This window comes from Muscardinus avellanarius (assembly GCF_963383645.1).
Source record: "Muscardinus avellanarius genome assembly, chromosome: 20".
NCBI classification, from domain to species: domain Eukaryota; kingdom Metazoa; phylum Chordata; class Mammalia; order Rodentia; family Gliridae; genus Muscardinus; species Muscardinus avellanarius.
In genome coordinates, this window is record NC_137806.1 from 6,900,865 (window position 1) to 6,923,110 (window position 22,246).

General features: G+C 46.9%; 1 protein-coding gene across 4 annotated transcripts in view; it reads left to right on the forward strand.

The window, feature by feature from the left end:
• The window catches only part of KIAA1217, a gene marked incomplete at both ends in the record, with an annotated part of 339,403 nt that overhangs the window by 282,870 nt on the left and 34,287 nt on the right, over positions 1-22,246 (forward strand). For 3 of the 4 annotated variants that reach the window (XM_080717096.1, XM_080717097.1, XM_080717098.1), the window contains 2 exons: positions 3,569-3,618; positions 11,253-11,419. In XM_080717096.1, coding sequence (XP_080573222.1) covers positions 3,569-3,618; positions 11,253-11,419 — 217 coding nt within the window. Of the gene's footprint in view, positions 1-2,915; positions 3,021-3,568; positions 3,619-11,252; positions 11,420-22,246 lie in introns of all 4 variants that reach the window. The other variant, XM_080717095.1, reaches the window with a different exon arrangement.

Genomic DNA, 22,246 nt, shown 5'->3' on the forward strand with positions numbered 1-22,246 from the left:
CGTTAGCCCTGGCAGCACTGTCTCCCGGCCAGTGTTGGACCCCAGCTCCCTCGGCCTTGCCCTCCGAGTGGGCTCGTGTTGGTCCTGCTCGGCTGTGGCCTGCCCTGACTCCTGCCTCTCACAGTACTGCTCCTACTCTGGGTACTTTGTCATCACACCTTCACTTGGCACTTGGACCCGCAAGCCACCCTCTAACCAAAATCGTCTAGACTCTAAAAATAGCATGCCTTAGCGAGGCGTGGTGGTGCGCGCCTGTGACCCCGGTACCTGAGAGGCTGAGACGGAGTATGGCAGGTTCAAAGCTAGCCTCAGATATTTAGCACAGCCCTCTGCAACTTAGCGAGACCCTATTTCAAAAACAAAACAAAAATAAAATAAAAGAGCTAGAGGTATAGCTCAGAAGTAGAATTCCTCTAGAAATTCTGCCACAAAAAAAGAAATAAAAGCATCATGCCACTGGGAAGGGGGACAGAGACAGACAGACAGACTGTCTTTTGCATTTGCCTAAGATTGTATAAGAGTAGTTAACTTTGCCAGGCGTGGTGGGGCACACGCTTGTAATCCCCGCACTCGGGAGCTAAGAGAGGAGGATCGCACAGCTTCGAAGCCAGCCTCAGCTACTTAGTGAGGCTCTCAGCAACTTAGTGAGACCCTGTTTCCAAATAAAATATAAAATAGATCTGAGAGTATAGCTCGGAGGTAGAAAGCCTCTGGGTTCCACCCCCAGTACCACCAAAAAAAAAAAAAAAAAAAAAAAAAAGAAAAGAAAAGAAAAGCAGTTAACTTATAGGTGCTCCTGTCTTAGGATCATGGGTTGGGTTTTAAGCCCTGCTATGGACAGAGCCAGCCCCGTGGGATGAATGAGGACCCTGGACGACTTTTGTTCAGTGCAAACCGCTTCTCCAAAGAAGACATTCATTTTTCAAGAGTTAATGTGAGTCTGTGTCTCCAGTATGGCAGGCAGCATGATCAGCCACCACCGCATTGCTTCTGAGACGCTGTTGTGACTTCGTTCGATAAACTTGGGGTTTCCAGTGGGTTCTTCTTAATGTGCTCTCCTTATCTGGATTTCTTTCTAATTTTTCTCTTTGACGCATCAACAGTTTTATGAGGCCAAGAACACAGGCATGGCTGACAACTCTCCCCCATTGAAAGGGCTTAGCCTCCCCCAGCGTGCCGGGTACCGTCTGCAGAGTCACTCTGGAGACGCCTTTCACTGCTCACCACCGGAGAGCTCTTCGTTCCATCCACTCTGCTAGAACAGAGAGATCAGACTGTAAATACTTAATTTTTCCCCTTCTTGGGGTCTACAACCATCAACCGTCCAGACTGTATGACTTATAGACAAGAAACTCAGTGTTCTGACAGACCTATCCATTTTAAGCTAAAGAAAGCATATGGCATTTTGCAACCAGAAACTTGTCATTGGGGAATTAAACTTAGTAGTTGGTATGACATTAAGGGTTATATTCCAGAGGCAAAGACTCATGACCCCCAAACTTGAAAATGCTCTTGACTGTCATAAAATTGGGGATACAGATAAATCAACTCTTCACAAACTCAACCAGTTGCTTTTTTCTAGTGAAAGAACCGATCGCTGTTTCTTTTTTGCTTGAGCACCAAGAAAACTAGTTGGACTGGTTGTGTTTAAGAGCCACAGTGTCGGAGTCTGCCCTTAGCAGCACAGGACTCACTGTCACTCACACCCAAGACACACAGCGGTCACTTCTCTCATTCCTTGTAGGACACGCACTGCTGGGGTATAATGGTGAGCTGCCCCTACTACTTACACCATTCCCCACTCTCTTCCTGTTTTTAACTAACAGATCTGTGTAAGTGAGCTCCCAGGAGGCAACGTGCAACTCTTAACATGGCCATTTGTTTTTGAAATGTGTTAAAAACAACCCAGGCGTGGTGGTGCACACTTGTAATCCCAGCATTTGGGAGGCTGAGACCAGAGGATCTTGGTGCGTGGACAGCCTCAGCTACTTAGTGAGGCCCTTTGCAACTCAGTGAGACCCTGTTTCAAAATAAAGAATAAAAAAAAATAGGGCTGGGGGTATGGCTCGGAGGTAGAATGCCCCCGGGTTCCATCCCCAGTATGGCAAAAATAATAATAATAAAATGTGTTTAAAAAAATAGTAATAGTCCTGTGACATATCCATCCTCTGAGGTCCAGAAATGTGTCTCTTTCAAATGCCTGATGAGCTTCAGTGATATCTAAAAAGAAGGAGGTGCCATCTCTGCTTATAATCAATATCTAGGAGAAATTTTTAATCAATGTCTTGAGATATCAAATTGTTAGAGGTGTTCATTTTCCTGCTTGGAGTTATAAAACCCTCCAGGCTAAAGTTTCCACGACATGATACTGAGTTCCACCTATTCCCAAACATACATTGATTTCAATTATATTTTTCCATGGTCATAATAAGAGACATCTGGTTGCATTGCCCTGGGGCTATAAAACTACACAAACAGCAAACGTCTCCATCATTGACATAGAAGCCATCCTGCCGTCTCCCAGCTGAGCAGATTAGCTTAGACGTGGTTAGATTGTGCGGTACCTGGCCTACGGCAGGGTCCAGACAGGAGCCCTTGTGTGCCAGGGAAAATAGCAGAGAGCAGAAAGGCTCTGTGGAACAGACGTTTTCCAAGGGAGATTTCTTTTTCCAAGAGGCCTCTGCTGGTCTGTGCAGTATCTTTGTAGTGAGGCCCCTGGCTGAATACTCACCGCCGGTCACTGAATCTTGTTCTCAGCCCAGGATTTGCAGGCTCTTCCGGTTTCTAAGCCAGGTCCAGGTGAACTTTGGCGGCTACTGGGTGGTACCGTTTATGACCCTTGGGTGGATGGCTCGCCTCGACAAACCAGTCTGAAAGTCAATAGAGCTTTAACAAACAATTCTCTTGTTTTACAGAGAGAGGATGCAAGCCATGGAGAAGCAGATTGCCAGTTTAACTGGCCTGGTTCAGTCTGCGCTTTTTAAAGGGCCCATTACAAGTAGTAGCAAAGAGGCGTCTAGGTAAAAAGAAGCGAGCCTTCGATTAGGCGATCAGTCCCACCTGTTTCTCTTTAATCGTTAAGACCATCCATTCATCCAGATTTGTTTGCTCATAATCATTTCAAGGCTTAAAGTGTTCACGTCTCTGAATCATGGGCTTGTTGTTTTGGTTTTTGTTTGGGTTTTTTCATTCTCCTTCTGGTAATTCTTGGACGAAGGTAACACTTTGGCTCAAGAAGGGTAGCTGAGCTGACCAGTGCATGTAGCTTCCTGGACCGCTCACTGCGCCGTGCCTGCCGCCCCGTCCACGCGTGTCCACACGTGCGCACGCGTGTCCACGCCCGCCTCCATCTAAGAGTCACCCATGCGCTCAGCTCCATGCTCCCCGGGTCAGGTGCACAGCTCGGGAAGCCGCTTCCATCGAAGCTAGTCATGCAAAGGCCTCATCGCTTAACCAGTCACTGCTAGCTGCTTGGAAAAGGGAATAAAAGAAAAAAAAAGAAGAAGAAGAAAAAGAAGAGCATCTGAGAAACTGTATTGCTAACTCTCTCTCTTTTTTTTTAATTCAGCGAGAAAATGATGAAAGCCACAGCCAGCAGGAACCACATGGACAGTGCGGGTGAGTGAGTGTCCTCGGGCGGTCTGGGGACCCGCTCACCCTGGTTGGGTTAGCCCTGGCTGCTTTCAGGATGCTTTAACCTTTCCCCAAGTCCCCTGGTTGGCACGATTTCAGAGGCTTCTGGGATAATTCCCCACACTACTCCAGCTTCCCGCTAGTGCTGGGATTCCAGACCTCATCATTAGGATGGGGAAGGAGCCTGTTCTCTTTCTGAGGTCTTCTTCTCTTTTCTTTCTTTCTTTCTTTTTTTTTTTTTTCAGTATTGGGGGTGGAACCCAGGGGCATCCTACCTCCAAGATCCACCCCCAGCCCTATTTTTTATTCTCTATTTTGAAACAGGGTCGCACTGAGTTGCAAAGGGGCTCACTGAGTAGCTGAGGCCTCCCAAATGCTGGGATTACAAGCGTGCGCCACCACGCCCGGCTAGGATAAAGGTCCACACACTGAGTGCCAGCCCACACTGAGAGCATCCCCGAGGACAGGACCTAGAGTGAGAGCTGATAGGCTGGCCGGGACCTAGGGCCAGAAGGAGGGAGAACCCACCCAGTGGGAGGGAATCCAGATATTATTCTACCTGCAAAGTGAGGCCATCGGAAGGTTCTTCATGGGGGAGGATGTCAGCTCAGCTGCAATATGGAATGGCAGGAGGGAACAAGAGCCCTTGGGAGCAACCAGTGCTCCAGCGGGAGGAGAAAGTGCCCTGGGACCAGTGTCTGCTTTGTTTGTTTGTTTGTTTGTTTGTTTGTTTGTTTGTTTGTTAGGGCTTATATGAGGGTTTTCCTTTTCACCTTCTTTTTGAGTGTACTTTTATGGATGCACTGTAATTACCCCCCATAACGAGGTCCAGAGCAAGGGAAACATCCATGCGCACCGTACGTGGAGCGTTGCCCTCCCGTCCCCGTACACATGGTTGTGATTGGCAGCGATTACTTTGAACATGCACGAGGCCATTGTTTGAACTGTGTCCTTCACCACATCATCTTGTCCCCCCCGTCCCCCCCACCTCCCCCTTCCTGTTCTATCGCTCCCCCCTCTCATCATGTTTCTAAAGTGTCTCTTAAGTGCTAAAACCTGCCATCTTTCTGGAATCTGTTCTAGAAACGATTAGCATCCTGCACCGTTTACCTGATGATCGATGTATCCATGCTGGCTTGTGTTTTTCCTTTCATTCCTTTTTTGCTGTTTGTGGAATAACAATAAAAACACTTATAAAGTGCTTCCTACATTGCCAGGAATGTAGGCTCTTCACGCATTAACCCCTGAATGCCTGCCTATACCTCAAGTGGTCAGGTATAATTGTGTGTGTGTGAGTGTGTGTGTGTGTGTGTGTGTGTGTGTGTATGTATTACTGGGGGGTGGAACCCAAGAGGCTCTTCTACCTCCTGACTACACTGCCAGACCTATTTTATACTTTATTTGGAAACAGGGTCTCACTAAGTTGCTGAAAGCCTCACTAAGTAGCTGAGGCTGGCTTCGAACCTGCGTGATCCTCCTGTCTCAGCCTGGTTAAGTATAATTTTTATTCCCATGATTCAAAGGAAGCTGGACATACACCTCCACACATGTGACACGCGTCAACCTAGCCCGCATTTTATCACAATCTTTTGTGTTAAGATACCCCAGTCCCTTGAGCGATACCTATCATTTTGTTTCTGTGTTTCAAAAAATTTTGCAAATATCTCTTTGTAGAATAGGGAAAGGGAGTAAGTGTAACTCCCTTAGATTTTTCCCCAAAGTGGAATCAAAAGTCCAAAGCGGAAAGCACTTTAGTAGCACCGGCACCACGCTGCCACGGTCCCTCCTGAAAGGCCTAACCACTTTTCGAGGCCCCCCGGCAACGTGCGTGCTCTCGCTCCCCAGGAACGGGTCTCAGCGAGTTCAGACTTCCCCGTTCTAACACAGTAAAGCTAGCTACTGCCCGCAGGGGGTTAGTTACCATAGCAACCTTGGATGGTACACAAAATATATTAATTCTTCCAGAATCCTAGGAAGTAAGCTATAAGAAGTGTTATGCCTATTCGCAGGCAGGTAAACAGAATTCAATGGACATCAGGGAACTCGTTTGGCCAATGGAAAAATGGAAACTCAGACTTTCTGCTGACCATAGAAAAAGGTAGTTTACTATAAGAGATCAAAAAGAATTTTCCGTTTCCAAGTCATGTCACACGTGCTATGCTATGTTATAGCTCTTAACACACATGTCTGTATAAGGAAGCGTTCCTGTCCATATTTTATAAAGAAAGACACTCGTACTTAGAGTTTAAGTTGTTCATTCAAAGCCAGGTAGCTAGTAAGAATGAGAGCCAGTCTTGCCAAAGCCCAAGCCCATGTTCTTTCTATCACAGCAAGATATAAAAATTCACAGTGAATGTATACTTTATAATATTTATATGAGCCAGGTGTGGTGGCATACACCTGTAATCCCACTTGGTGTAAGTGGGATTGGGAGGGTGAGGCAGGAGGATGTCAGGTGTAAGACCAGCCTCAGCAACTTAGCAAGTCCCTCTGCAACTTAGCGAGACTCTCTTTCGGATTTAAAAAATAAAAGCCAGGCGTGGTGGCGCACGCTTGTCATCCCAGCACCTGGGAGGCTGAGACAGGAAGATCGCAGTTTGCGGACAGCCTCGGCTACTCAGTGGGGCCCTTTGCAATTCACTGAGACCTTGTTTCAAAATAAAGAATAAAAAATAGGGCTGGGGGTGTAGCTCAGAGGTAGAATGCCCCTGGATTCCATTCCTAGTACCTCAAAAACAAAAAATAAAATAAAATAAAATAAATAACTTGAACTAGGAGAAAGACACAGGAAGGAATAAGGTTCTGAAGGTAACCTATATGTCGACTCTTACTAAGCTGGATGTGAGGGAAACAGAATGTGCCCCTCTGTGTGTGGGCATGGGTGCCCCAGGGTTTGTGAATCGAATCTAAATGGGGACCCCCTCCTGGTCCCCAACCACCAGATTATCTCATCCTGAACCCAGATTTCAGGGTGCTCAGCCAGCTGCGGAGACCACCCAGCCCTCTGCACCTGCTGTGACTCTAGATAAGAAGGAAGCTGGCAGCCTCTCTCGGCCACTCTGCTTGGAGAAATAATACTCACAGCCAAGGGCAGGAAGGGCTGCCTTCGGGCCAGATCCCGGACTACAGTCATGTGTGTTTAATGTATTCACCCAGACATAATGCTCCTACCCATTTTACAGATAAGGAAACAGATTAAGTTACTTGCTCAAAGTCCCAACTAAGAAGTGAATACCAAGAGTGATTCAAAGGTTCTGGCTTAAGTAACTGAGTGGACTAATAGTGCTGCTAGCTAAAAGGAGGTCTACAGGAGAAAAAGAGATGACAGGCGTGGTGGTGCCTGTTTATAATCCCAGTACTTGGGAGGCTCAAACAGGAGGATCGCAGGTTCACAACCAGCCTCAGCAACTTAGTGAGACCCTGTTTCAAAATAAGGAATAAAATAGGGGGTTAGCCGGGTATAGTATGCACACTTGTAATCTCAGCATTTGGGAGGCTGAGATGGAAGGATCACGCTACTTAGTGAGGCCCTTTGTAACTCGGTGAGACCTTGTTTCAAAATAAAGAATAAAAACATAGGCTGGGGGTGTAGCTCCGAGGTAGTATGCCCCTGGGTTCCATCCCCAGTACCACAAAAAATAAAATAAAATAAAACAAAAATAAAATAGGGCTGAGTATAGTTCAGAGATAGAATGCCCCTGGGTTTAATGACTGAGAGAAGGAAGGAAGGAAGGAAGGAAGGAGAAGGGTAGAAGAGGAGAAAAAGGAAGGAGTGCGTTTGGGAAGAGGGGTGGGGCTCATGACAGCCTGTGTGGGAGGTCATTGGGTCCTGTGGTTATTGGCAAATGGGTGTGAAGATGATTGCGTGCTACAGGGCTGGGACGATTGCGTGGGATACATGGGCAGGTGACGGAGGTGAGATGGTTTCTCTAGATGCCATGTCCAGAGAGAAGAGAAGCCAACCAAGGATGGAACCCATCAGGATTTTAAAGGTTCGCAGGGAAGGGATCAGAGCCGAGGTTGACTGTGATGGGGCAGCAGACAGGGAGGAAGGCACGGGAGGAAAAGGGCTCCGAGTGGCTGGCGAAGCGCAGCGTCACGGCGCGGCTCGGGCGTGCCAGCCCTGGGGGCACCCATTGGGCTGCCCACTGCCCACTGGTCACCTTGCCAAAGCCACTTCAGTAGATGATGGAGCTGGAATCCAGACGTGGCGGGTTAAGAGGTTATCGATAGAAACATCCATCCTTCAAAGTGAGCACAGGGCTGTAGGCGTAGCTCAGCGGTAGAGCACTTGCCTAGCACACGCTGGGGCCTGAGTCCCCAGCGCCACATACAAAGGCAAATGAGCGTAGATCCCATATAGAAATTTGGCTGTGAACGCCAGTGATCAGCCTTCAGCTCCAGCAGCTAGCATGTGGATCCAGCCCGTTTTCTATAAGATTTAAAGATTGGTGGGTGCACTGGCTCCCTTACAGCATGTAAGGAGAGTGAGAAAATGTCAAAGGAACATGTGCCTTCATTTGGCTGAGGAATTAGTGGAACTGTTCTTTTTTTTCTTGATTTTTAAATTTTTTTATTTATTATTATTTGTATTTATTTTTATTTTATTTATTTATTTATTTATTTATTTATTTATTTATTTATTTATTTTTTGTGGTACTGGGGTTCCTGGAAGCCCTTCTACCTCCGGTCTACACTTCCAGACCTATTTTTATTTGGAAACAGGGTCTCTTAAGCCAGCGACATTGGCTTCGAACCTGCGCGATCCCCGTCTCCGCCTCCCAAGCGTGGGGATGACAAGCGTGCGCCACCACGCCCGGCTCTTGAATTTTTATCGGGGCATTGTAATCATCCATCGTAATAAGTTCAGAGTGATAGAGACATGCACACATTAACTTAGTGAGCATCCCCGGACAGTTCTTACTACCAGACAGGAAGTGGCCAGCTAACAGTGTTATTTTTTTGTCGGAGAAATACCTTAGCGATATCATTTGTTGACCAAATGAGCGTATATGGCGCGGGTCAGGAGTGTTTGTGAGCACACACATGTGTTCCTATGCCTCTGTGTAGAGACTGATTCTGAACAAGGAAAACTCCCAGATGATTGTAATCTCCCTCAGGATAATTGACCTTGGAAGGCACTAAGTTTATTCTAATATGCTGCTGTTCTTGGAAATGTTATGGGCTATTTTTTTTTTTTTTAGTACCTTCATAGTGGAGAATATTCTTTTAAACAATTGCAGTGATAGCAAATTCATTTTCTCTTTCTTCCTCTCTTTCTTTCCATATATGCATACATACATGTATACGCACATATATACATACATACAATATGCACACATACATATATACATACATACAATATGCACACATACATATATACATACATACATATACACATACATATGTATATATAGTGGTTAGGGATTGAACCCAGGGGCATTGTTTCACTGAACTGCACCTCAGCTTTTTTTAATTTTTATTTTGAAATGGAATCTCACTAGGTTGCCGAGAGTCTTGCTAAGTTGCTACGGTTGGCCTTGAACCTGCAATCCTCTTATCTCAGCCTTCTAAGTACTGGGCCTACAGGCATGTGTCACCGCTCAGCTAAATATTCTTCACTTTGAGCTTTATTAGATCAGAACCATGACTGGCAGCGACTGGGTGACCAATTGGGGTCATAAACCACGCAGCTCACGGTCTGGTCCACCAGAGCTCCGGTGTCCATCCATCACAAGCCTCCTTGCCGCCCTGCTGACTTCCCCAGGGGAGCCTTTGAGAGGCCAGAGGGAGACGGGCTCGCTGGACAGTCACCCCGGTGTGTGGCGCCTTCACATCGTGAGCCGCCATCGGCCGTGCTGCCAGGCACAGTGGCTCGCCCCTCGCCCCCTCGCTCGCTAGCTGCGGCACAGCACCAATAAGGCTTTGCAGGGCTGTGTGTGCCGGAGGACAGGGTCCCGGGATTGCTGGGCCAGGATGGAAACACGGTTTTCTGCTAGGAAACCAGCTACCCCAGGGCACGCAATAAATAGCAAGCTTCTGTCCTGCAAGGCCAGCCCAGCCCATTACAGCTTCTGCTTCTACAGAGAGAAAGCGGAAGTGTGTGTGCGTGTGTGTGTGTGTGTGTGTGCGTGCGTGCGTGCGTGCGTGCGTGTGTGTGTGTGTGTGTGTGTGTGTGTGTTTGAGTCATTTTAAAAACAAATGTAGCCAAATCAGGCCCTCCTGTGATAGACGTAAGAAATACAGCCAGAGCTGTATGCATGTGTGATTTTATCACATATGATTTTATCACACTGAGCCTTACTATGATGTGTAATGGTAATGCACTAATAAAATAATTTTAAAGATTTCAAATAAGTGGAGTCTTAAAATATAGAAGGGAAGGAAGGGAGGGAGCACGGGAGGATTCTTTAAGGGGAACTCAAACAGCAATAGCTAACGGCAGCTAGAAAGTCACTTAGGAAGCGTTCTTTTCGTCCGTGTGTGTGTGTGTGTGTGTGTGTGTGTGTGTGTGTGTGTGCGCACACGCACACGCGCGTGCGTGTTTTGGTGTGCTCACGCATGTATGCGGTGCTGGTCCTGGAGCCCAGGGCTGTCCCACATCCCTGAGACCTTCTTTCTGCTGCCTGTTTTGACTCCTCTCCTAAGGGATTTTGGGAAAATCCTTATAAGTAAAGGAGATGTGTACAGAGTCCTATTTCTTTCGGTTTTGGAAACCTGTGAGGATGCAGGGGAGTACCCAGCCCTTATGAGAGTCCCCTTGGCGATCACCCCAATATCTGCCCTGAAACAAGTGCTCACTCTTAGGGTACGTCTGCTATACAGGGAAGGGTCACATAAGTAATCTCTGTGAGGTCCCAGAACTTTAAAATTATTTTCCCTATTATAAAATTCAGATATATTGCCGGGCGTGGTGGCGCACGCTTGTAATCCCCACGCTTGGGAGGTGGAGACAGGAGGATCACACAGGTTCAAAGCCAGCCGCGCTGGCTTAAGAGATCCTGTTTCCAAAAATAAAAAGTATAAAATAGGTCTGGGAATGTAGCCCAGAGGGAGAAGGGCTTCCAGGAACCCCAGTACCACCAAAAATAAATAATAAATAAAATAAAAATTACTACTACTAATAATAATAATAATTCAGATGTATTCTATTGTAGATTTAAACATAGAAAAATTTGTAGCAAGAGTGTAACATTTGTATGACATACCACCTGCAGGAGACACTGCTAATACTTTGTTATTTACTTTCAAACCTTTCTTCATTGCAAAACTGTCTCAAGTAGGTGGAAAAGGAGGGAGGAAGAGAGGAAGGATGGGTAAAGAGAAGGGAGGGAGGAAAAAAGAAGGGTGGCGGGAGAGAGGAGGGGTGGGTGTAGACCGCTTTCTCACCAGGGCACCGTGCTGTTCCTACTGTTCCATGGTCTGCCGTCCCTTGACACTAAACTTCTAGACCATGATGTTTACAGACTGCAGCCCTCAACGTTGTGTCATTTCCTGCTGTTTTTCCTGATGAAGGGACTGGCATTTTTAGAGTTGCTGGTGCTCTGTATTGGGATGGGGCTCGTAGCTCACAGGTGCCTCTTGCTATCTCACAGTCTTTCGCTGCTGTTTTCTCCTAGGAACACCCCACATTTCTGGCGGGAAGCCCCTGGGTGCCCTGGAGTCGGCGGGGCCGCCCAGCCAGACCCTGCCTGCCGGTGCCTCGGCCATCCACATGAGCCTGCTGGACATGAGGCGGAGCGTGGTGGAGCTCAAGCTCCAGCTCCAGCAGATGAGAGAGCTCCAGGTACCCCCCGCGGACGCGTCCCCAGCACCCCCTCCATGGCCCAGCCCCACCGCATCTTCCCTGGACCGGTCATTCCATTCTTCTCCTAGGGGCCAATCGAGGACACAGCATCGCGCCATTATGACACGGTGTCCTCGCACACCTCTCATCCTGGTCTAGAGCCTTCTCCTGCAACTGGAGTCCATCTTTTTATCCTTTATTTTGAAGCAGGGTCTCACTGAGTGGCAGAGGGCCTCACAAAGTAGCTGAGGCTGTCTGCGAACCGCGATCCTCCGGTCTCTGCCTCCCAAATGCTGGGATTACAAGTGTGCGCCACCACGCCTGGCTTTTCTGTAACCATTTCTTTAGGTGATACATGCCCTCACACTTAAAAAGAATAAAAAGAAAACCTTTCAACATCTGCCTTTGGAGGAGATCCGCACGAAGCATTCCACCAGCCAGTTACGGCTCCCGAGTGGAGTACACAGGCTCGGTTCTCCCCAGTGAACGGGCAAAAGGTGCTGTAGTTGGCCAAGCTGGGATGGATTTAGAACTGTTTGGAACAGAGATTGGCCGGGCATTGCAGCTCAGGCTTGTCATCCCCGCGCTTGGGAGGCAGAGACGGGAGGATCGCGCAGGTTCGAAGCCAGCCTCACTGGTTTAGAGACCCTGTTTCCAAATTAAGCAATATATATATATATATATATATATATATATATATATATATATATATATATATATATATGTGTGTGTGTGTGTGTGTGTGTGTGTGTGTGTCTGGAGTGTAGCCCAGAGGTAGAAGGGTTTCCAGGAACCCCAGTACCACCAAAAAAAAAAAAAAAAAAAAATAGAGGATGAATTTGGAAGGAAAAAGAAAGGCCATTTTGGATGATTTGTTGAGAAAAACATCTCATTTTATTTGGGTGATATGTCCCAGGTTTTTCTTATCCCTTTCTATTGTTGAGGAATATATGAACTGCGAGGGAAACGAAGGAAGGGCAGATGACCCTCCTGCCACAAGTCTCTGTCAACAGATCCCAGAAATGTTGGCAAAACTGAACGCTCTTATCGCTTGGCCTGGGTAGTAAGGAGGTGGAGTTGCATGGCGCGCGCACGTGCGTGTGCGTGTGTGTGTGTTGAACCCAGGGGCATTCTACCTCTGAGCTACATCCCCAGCCCTGTTTTAATTTTTATTTGGAAGCAGGGTCTCACTAACTTGCTAAGACCTCTCTAAGTCGCTGAGGCCAGCCTCGAACCTGTACAGGCTCCCGGCTGGCCTGGAATGGAGTACTGGGGTGGCAGGTGTACACCACCACACTGGGCTTGCACGCCTCACGAGGTCAGGTTCACTTCCGTCAGCTTGCCCCTCCCGGCCTTTTGAGCTTGAGGATCTCATATGGCCCGGCTTAGATTTCTGCAGGTGTCCTCCCAGACTTCCTTCACGAAGCTTATAATCCAAACATTGCCAACGGGCACACATACCATGGAGCCTGGGGCGGCACAGACGCCTGGCATCCTCGGGGCCAACGGCTGTGTTGGCACAGGGCAGGAAGGAAGGACTCCAGTCATAGTTACTTTCTCCCTGTGACTTACTAATGGTATTTTCTTCACCAATAGGGCCGAGATTTTTCCTTGCCCTCCGCCTGTCAGAGGGTAAGAACGGCTGTCATGACAGGCCTGTCCTGAGGCCCTGGTTGGGCCCTGAGGGTTGGGAGGGCCGGTGGCCCTGCTCAGCCCTCAGGCCTTCAAAGGCTACGCTGTCCTCAGATATTTGGACCCGGTCACTTCTGAGTGACGTCATCTGAGGGGCTCACACGCTCTGCCTGGGCTTCCCCCTGGCTTGGCAGTCATATAGTTCCCTACAGTGAGATGAAGTGTCCAGGTTGGATGGGCACCGTATTGGGATGACAGAGTCCACGTCCTCAGTACCCAGGAGCAGTAACAGAACAGGCGGCATGAGGAGGAAGCTGGCCCCCAAGAGGGGTCGCCACCCAGTCCTGAATCTTCGCATGATAGAGTCCATTGTGTCTAGATGCTTCTGTATTTTAAGATAATTGTGTTGGAAAGCAACTGAAACTCTAGCCTTTAGTACTTCCGAGGTCAAAGGACACATCAGCAGGCTGGAGACATCCATCCCTCAGCTCCTAGGTTCTTACCTGGAGCCGCTGAAGGTGAAGCCTGTCCTCACACCACGCCTGCCTCTCAGCGCCATCTGCTGGCGATTTTGACACTGCTCTCCTCCATGGACCCTCACACGGGAAATGAATACATTTAGTGTTTGTGTAGTGGTCCCCAGCCGCTCCCAGAAGTGTGCCGTTGTTGATTTGGGCACAGCAGTGGAATTGCTGTCATGAGCATGCCATAGGTGTTTCGTAGGTGGATGGTTCTTAGGAGTTAAGGTGAATTTGATACAAGAATCAAGGTGTCGCCGTCTGTCTGTCTGTCAGTCTGTTTGGAGCATCACCCCGCGGGCAGCTGGCATCCTTTGGTACCTGGTGGCCAGGAGACATCTCCCACAGTTTGCCATCCCCAGCGACCTTTGAACTGTGGCGTCTCAACACAGAACAATTTCTTTCTTAACAAAAAAGATCTTTGGTCAAGTGCTAGGAACGCCGTGTTAGCCACAGACATCACTCCAGAACTGCTCAGCTTCCCTGGCTTTCTGAGAATAAAGAGCAGTGTGCACATGTGCTTTTGTGCTCAGGAATTTGTGTAGTTCTCCAGAGCAGACACAGGAGAAGATGAAAGCTTTGTGTCTGAACCCTGCTGCTATCTTTTCTACCTCTGCCTTTGTATTCTCTGCATTGTATCCGGCTTCCCTCTCCCTCCAACTTTTTTCAGTCAGGGGAGTCTATTTAAGACAAAAACAATTTAGAATAATTAAGCAGTAACAGCACCAATTCTCCTCCAGCATATGTAGTATTAGACACCCAAGACCAAGGGCAGCCCCAAAGTGATTATAAGGCCAGTAACGGTGCTATCATGAGAGGTAGGCAAAACTCCAGAAGCGTCTCAAAAGAACAAAAATCAAATTAGAAACTCAAATGTTCTTTGGACTGTGTTATAAAATGGTGGAACTGAATGAAATCTTCCATGCTTGGCAGCCAGCTTAGTAATTAGATAATTAAATCACTGGAAAATACTAGACTGTGAGTATATCGTGGCTGAGCATTTCATTTTCAGAACTGATGAGTTCTCAGGCAGGGGAACGTGATGTGGAGGACGGGAAGGTGGGTGGACTTCAACGGGACAAAAAGAAAGTGGGGGGAGGAGAAAGGAGCCCAAGCAGAACAGGAAAACCACTGCCCTCCTGTCCACGGAATCCTCTGCCCTCTACCCTTACAAGAATTACCAGTCTAGGAAAGGTTCTCAGCCAGGCGTACTGGCGCACATCTGTAATCCCAGGGCTTGGGAGGCTGAGACAGGAGGATTGCAGGTTTGAGACCAGACTTGGCATCTTTGCAAGACTGCAACCTGGTAGGATCCTGATTCAAAACAAAATAAATAAGGGTTGAGGATGTAGCTCAGAGGTAAAACACCCCTAAGTTCAGTCCCAGGTGCCATGAAAAAGAAAGGAGAAAAGGAAGAAAGAAGGAAGGAAGGAGAGAAAGGGAAATGTGGGTTCTCAATCCTGGCTGTCTTTTAGAACCAAAATACCAATACTCAAGTGCCCCTGACAAAGTCTGACCTGACTGGTGTGGACTAGAGGCCAGGCTGGATCCTAGAATGTCCCAGGGTAGGGACTCCTGCTCTAAGGCTCGTGTGGATGGTCAGTTTCATGAAGTGCCCTGTGGAAATACTGAGATCAGTCTACTACCACAGAGAGCAAAGCAAACGAGGTGCCCTCCTCTGGAAGTCCAAAAGACAGAGAAACATAAACCCTAGACTCTGAGCAGTGTGCCTCTTTCCCAGTGGCCAATCAGATGCGTCCTCGGCTTTGGTACAGTTAGCACCTGTTCTATATGAAACTTTCATATTGCTGTGTCCCCATTCCCAAATAACACTTCAGTCTGTACTCGGCTGGCAAGAGTGGGAAAGGGTCTTGTACTCAACAAATGTGCCTTTGAAAAGATGATTATCTGCGTCTACAACCTTTTTTGATATGATTAAGAGGGGAAAAAAAACACTTTTTGTATGATGAATGACATTTTTTTCCCAAATGCCCAGTACTTAGATTTTGCCAAGATAACTTCAGATCCACGGAAGGGATGACATTTCTCCCTCTGTTCATGGGCTAAGGAGACAAAGAAGTTTCTGGAAGAACTGATATAGGTTCTGTGGAAACCAAAAGAGACTTGACCTAAATTGAGAGAATAGATACATTCTATTTTTCTAATTCCCACAATTTTTTTTTATTTCTTGGAACCTATCTCCTTATTCTTCTTGATAAATAAAAAATTGGGCCATTCTGAATTTAGAGTTACATTTTTAAGACTACTGAGAATTTGTTCTTTCTTCCCAGGAAAGGGAATCAACATAAAAACGATACAGCAGTTCACAGTGTCCTTGTGTTTGAATTGATAGGATTCAACCCAGCTCTCTTGATGTAGCCTTTTATAAGATACTCCCTCGTGGAAATGTGTGAGTGTTTCATTTATTTTCTGATATCCAAAATAATGGTCAGGGAAATGTGTATCTCAGAAGGGCACATCCAACATGGGCCTGCGTGGAGCAGAGCTGTTATAGCTCCTGTCAGGGAACAATAATAGACACTGGTGCCGGGGTCAACAGCTAGGCTGCCTACAATGTGCCAAGCCCCAGGGAGAGCTACAGACAGCAAGAGGCTGTCCACGCTGGGGAGACAGCACCCAGGTAGCCTCCAGCTGGACTAGAGTCCCTACAGCCCGGGGAACTTAATCCGTGTGCTTAGGAGTCATTCTGGGGTCTGGGTGGTCATTATAAACTTCCCAACTCTTGATGTAACCACTGTCCAGCGTCACCGCTGGAGAATGAATCCACCTCATTGTACTGTCTATAAGTCTACTGAGGTCAAGACTGACTATACCTAAAACAGCCAATGAGCAGATGAAGTCCAGGTCTACTTTGAGGTAGGTAGAATTAGATTTAAACATTTTTCCTACTTTGTTTGTAAAGTTCATGTGGATAACTCATTTGGTGCAATTAAATTTTAATGGCCGAGCACATTATTTCTGTCTAAACAGGCTTATAAAAGTGTCAAAGGCATTCTCCATAAATTGTGTTTCCGGCTATTAGAGAGTGCCTGCAATTCTGCTTACCTCCCTCCTGTTGACACCTAGGGAACTGGAAAATACACAAAACAACTCTCAGACACCAGGAAGAGACTGCGGTGCTTAGGAGAGCAGAAACAAACAGGGTCGGACCGAGAAATGACCCGGTTTCTGCCCAGGGGCACTTCTCAGAGCTGTAGTGCAGACAGGGATGAGCCACGCAGCCCAGGACCAGCTTGCTGATCAAAGTGGAGGGCGCCGAAGCAGCTAGGATTGCTGAAATAGAGAAACAAGCCGGAACGAGCATTGCATAGAAAGAACCCCATGGATCTGGGGCTTTGTTGTTATAATAAGCCAGCATGTAGCGTATGGAAAGACCACTAACTCGGGCCAAAACCATGGTTTGGGAGCTGTGAGCTGAAACTCTGACAAGCACAAGTAAGAAACGCTGGCTGAATACCTGGGTGTTCAGCAAAGGACAGAGAAGGGCCATGCCTCAGCCTGAGGGCTAAGCTAGTCCTCCAGTAAAGACTACCCTAGAGCCACTCTAGAGAGCTTAAAGAAGTCGTTGATTCTTCCCAGGAAAGAGGGAATCGACATAAAAATGATACAGCAGTTCACAGTGCCCTTGTGTTTGAATCGCGATAATCCAACACACTTATCTTAATGTGAAGAAACAACTGACGTACAATAACTGAGCTGTCTGCCAGAGAAAGTCCAGAATCTGTAAAAGGAAAAGAACAAAATCTCAGACCCCATGCCTAGCACCCAGTCAGAAATTACTAGACACAATGATGAAGAAAAATGTGTCTAAGGAAAACGCAGTCAGGAGTGGTGGCGCATGCCAGTAATCCCAGTACGTGGGAAGCCCGAGACCAGAGGATCACAGGTTCAAGGCCAACAGAGCTAAGTAACTTAATGAGACCCCGTTTCAAACTAAAAAAAAAAAAAAAAAAAGTAGGGCTGGCCGGGCGTGGTGGCGCACGCTTGTAATCCCCACGCTTGGGAGGCAGAGACAGGAGGATTGCGCAGGTTCGAAGCCAGCCCCCCTGGTTTAAGAGACTCTGTTTCCAAATAAAACTATAAAATAGGTCTGGGAGTGTAGCCCAGAGGTAAAAGGGTTTTCAGGAACCCCAGTACCACCAATAATAAAATAATAATAATAATAATAATAATAATAATAATAATAATAGGTCTGGGGTCAGGCTCAGTGGTAGAATGGCCCCAGATTTAATCCCTAATAACCACCAGATGGAAGGAAGGGAGGAAGAATGAGAGGAATCAGCCTGTAGAAACCAACCAGAAATGACAGGGCTGATGAAATCAGCAGCCAGGGCTGGTTTGAACAGCTGCAGTAACTCAAGGACTTACAGGAAACCATGAACATAATGAACAAGAAACAGAAAAGGAAACCAGGGATGGAACCCAGGAGCATTCTACCTCTGAGCGACACCCGAGTCCTATGTTTTATTTTTTTATTTTGAAATAGGGTCTCACTAAATTGTGAGGACCTCACCAAGTAGCCGAGGTTGGCCGCAAACCCGTGATCCTCCCGTCTCGGCCTCCCACGTACTGGGATTACGAGGGTGCGCCACCACGCCCAGCAGGGAAAGAGAATTTTTAAATGTGCAAGTCCAGCTTTCAATGCCAAACGTATACATGTGGATGGACACGGAAGATGAACAATCCCTGCTCAAAACAAAGCATCAGCCCACTTGTAAATACACAGCATTAGAAGCTCTCCAGACTGAAGAAGAACACGAGCCAAAACTTAGTGGCCGGTGAGGCAAAATCAAGAGCCCAGTGGGGGAGAGAAAAATATTCAAGGAGATAATGGCTACGACTTTTCCAAATTTGCTGAAAGCTGTCAATCTACAGACCAAAAACAAACAAAAACACTCAGTAAGCACCTAAACTGATATGTACAAAGGAAACCACTCCAGAGCATGTTGTAATCAAATTGCTAAAAGACAAGGATAAAGTGAGAAGTCTTAAAAGTGGCCAGAAGGGGAAAAACAGACATTTCACACAGGGAACCATAAATAAGAACTGATGCCAAGTTCTCATCAGAAACACCATATAAGTCAGAAGATACTGTAATGGCAACTTTATAAAAAGGAAAACAATTCTTGCAAAAAAAAAAAAAAAAGAAAGAAAGAAAGAAAAAGGAGACTTCCTAACTTATTTTATGGAGCCAGTATCTCCCTAAGAGCAAAACCTTAAAAAGATTTCATAAGAAAAGCCCAGACCAGTATCTCTCCTGAAAAGAGATGTAACAAGTCCTTAACCAGACAGTAGCAGCAAAATTCAACTACCTATATATTATCACAAGAATGCCAGATTGTCTTAATATGAGATCAATATGTCTGACCTTATTAATTGGCATAAAGGAGGAAAAGCATACCATTTCAAGAAAATGTGGAAACGTATGTAACACAATTCACCATTAAGGAAGAATAATCACACCATTCTAGGAAGAGAAGGAAACACCTTAGCTTTCCTTAGAAAGCATTAGAGTCAAGATGAAATGCCTGAACATTCCCCAGAAAATTGGCAACCAAAGAAACCTGCTCTCGCTTCTAATTAACACGATATTAAAGGTCCTCGCTAGTCTAAAAGGCCAGAGAAAGAGCCGGAGGCAGACAGCCACGCGTGGTGGCGAGTATCTGCAGTCCCAGCACTTAGGAGGCTGAATCAGAAGGATCCCTTGAGCCTGTGAGTTCAAGACGAGCCCGGGCAACCGAGTAAGAACAAAAGAATAAACCAGATGGGAAGAACAAAAAAATAAACCGTGCAGATAGGAAAGTAAACAGTATCATTGGCTTTACTTGATATGGCTGCACACATGTGAAATCAAAAGGAATCTATAAAGAATACTAAACATTATGTGTATGTAGCAAGATCACCAGAATCAAGACAACATATGAAAAATACAAGCATGATACTCATCCATACAATGGAATTCCATTCGTCAATAAATGAAATATTCAAATGACTCAACAATATGGCTAGGATCTTAAAAATGATGTCCTGGGCTGGGGCATAGCTCAGGGGTAGAGTGCGTGCTTTGGGGGAGGCCTGCGTTTGAGCCCCAGCACCACAGAATAACAAAACAAACAAGATTGAAAGAAGCCAGACACCCAGGAGTGCACGCTGTCTAATTCCAGCTGTATGACATTCCAGGATGGGAGGAACTGATCCTCAATGGCAGAAAGCAGACTGTGGTTTCCGTGGGGGGGGGTAGTCACCAGGGATGGAACACGGAGGTGCTCTACCTCTGGGCTACACCCCCAGCCCTTTGGATTCTTTATTTTGAAACAGGGTTTCACAAGGCTGCTGAAAATCTTGCTGTGTTGCTGAAGCTGTCCTGAACTTGCAGTCCTCCCATCTCAGCCTCCCAATTTCTAGGATAATAGGCGTGCGCCACCACGCGCGGCCACACTACCGGCTTCCCTAAGTTGAGGTGTAGGGATCTATTGCAGAAGGTCATGAGGGAAATTTTGTGATTTTTTTTAAAAAAGCTATCTTTTTGGTGGTAGCTATACTTGTGTCTTTTTGTCAGAACTTGTGGAACTATGACTCAAAATGGGTATATTTTATTGTTTGTGAACTAAGCCTCCACAGAGTTGTTTTCCTGACCATTGAAATGTAAGCAAATATAAGCCAATGATGTGAACCGCTGGTAACTCCTTGCTCCAAGCATTTAGAGCTGTCCACCCACACCACGTCTTCCTGTACTCTCCTAGGATAAGGAGGTTGTTCTGTTGCCGGGAGTCAGTGGTAGGAGCATCAGGCAGGATGGATGGGAGGCGGTAAAGATAAGTGGACAGAGAAATGAAACAAAAGTGTGTTCTGCAGGGGTCCAACGCCATTACCCATCACCCATTTCACAGCAAGGTGCTGTGAAAGTCCCATCTTTGCTCTCACTTGGACCCCTTAATACTCTTTCTAGAAAGGAAGATAATACAGCCTAGAACTCTAGGAGATGCCTGCAGCTCCCCCTCTAGTGCGGCAAGTTGTGCTTACACGGTCCACGCACCTGCTCATTCAGTGCATCCACACCTGTCTCACAAACACATCATGTGGAAATGCGTTCATAGAATAGATATGTGTTGGCTAGCCACTGCGCGCCAGAAACTCTGCTTGTAGCTGGGAACCGGGCAGGCACACTCCTCTCTCTTGATAGAAGAGCAGCCGGGGTGCGGGGAAGATGACTGGGTTGAATTCAAATGACCAGGTTCTAATCCTGAACTTTTAGGACTTCTCTCATTTTTTTAAATTTATTTATTTATTTTGGTGATACTAGCGATCGAACCCAGGGGCATTCTACCTCTGATCTGTATACCTCCCTCCAGCCCTCTTTTTTTTTTTTTTTTTGAAACAGGGTCTAAGTTGTGGAGGGCCTCACCAAGTTGCTGAGGAGGCTGTCAAACCTGCAGTCCTCCTGTCTCAGCCGCCCAAGTACCAAGATTATAAGCATATGCCGCCACACCCAGCTTCTTTCAAATTTCAGTGTGAAAAATCTTAAATATCCCAGCAATCATTCCTAACTTGCTGACCAGTGTTACTGTTCACTGCTCAGGAGAGCACATTTGGGTTTGTTTGTGCGATTTGGGCAGGAGGAGTGCAGTAGAGGGCTGGACCTCACAGATCACAGCACAGTGATGTCATCGACATACTTAAGAGCCCTTAGAGGGCGACGCTGTCCTTGGTGGCCAATCAGAATCATCTGAGGGTTTTGAAAATTCTGGACCAGTTAAGTCAGACTCTCTGAGGACTGGGACCCAGGCGCCCGTACCTTTTAGGCCAATCTAATTGTCTACTTCCTTTACTTACCCACACTCCTCATTCATCTCCCTTTCAAAGGCATTGGCTCGTGGGATTTGATCCATCGCATTGAATTTGAGCCTACCATTTTGGTAACAGTAGCATTGCTGGGTTTTGGGTTTTTTTGTTTGTTTCACCAAGCCTGGCTTTTGCTGCGTGTATTTAATTAACCTGCAGACCTATCACAGCCATTTCAGTCAGAGCCGAAGAGCTGAGCCCTGGGTCACTCCATATGCCAACCACCTAGAAAAGAAAAGAAGGAGAGTGCTCCATCGTCCCCTGTGGTCATCGACGTCCTGCTTGATACAGTCCATTCGTTCGACAGGTGTCTACTAAGTTTTGGCTGTGTGCTTGGCAGTGTCCTGAAGACTCTTTGGAGAGTAGAAATTAGTGAGGTAGAAGGACACTCATTCTTTTTTTTTTTTTTTTTGGTGGTACTGGGGTCCCTGGAAGCCCTTCTACCTCTGGGCTACACTCCCAGACCTATTTTTACATTTTTATTTGGAAACAGGGTCTCCTAAACCTGCGCGATCCTCCTGTCTCTGCCTCCCAAGCATGGGGATTACAAACGTGCGCCACCGCGCCTGGCAGAAGGACGCACATTCTAATAAGTAGGAACAACAGGTGCAAAGTCTCTGTTGGCAGAAGAGAGCTTAGCCACTCAGACAAACGCAAAGGGTGCCGGGGTGGCTGGAGCAGAGAGGGGTGAGGGCAGGCTGCCTGGCACCTGTGCAGGGGCTGGAGCTGCCAAAGGCGGGGAGGAGGCTCTCCTCACTCCCTCCAGAAAAATGGTGCCTTTCAGCATTACATGGACTGACTGTTGTTAATAAAA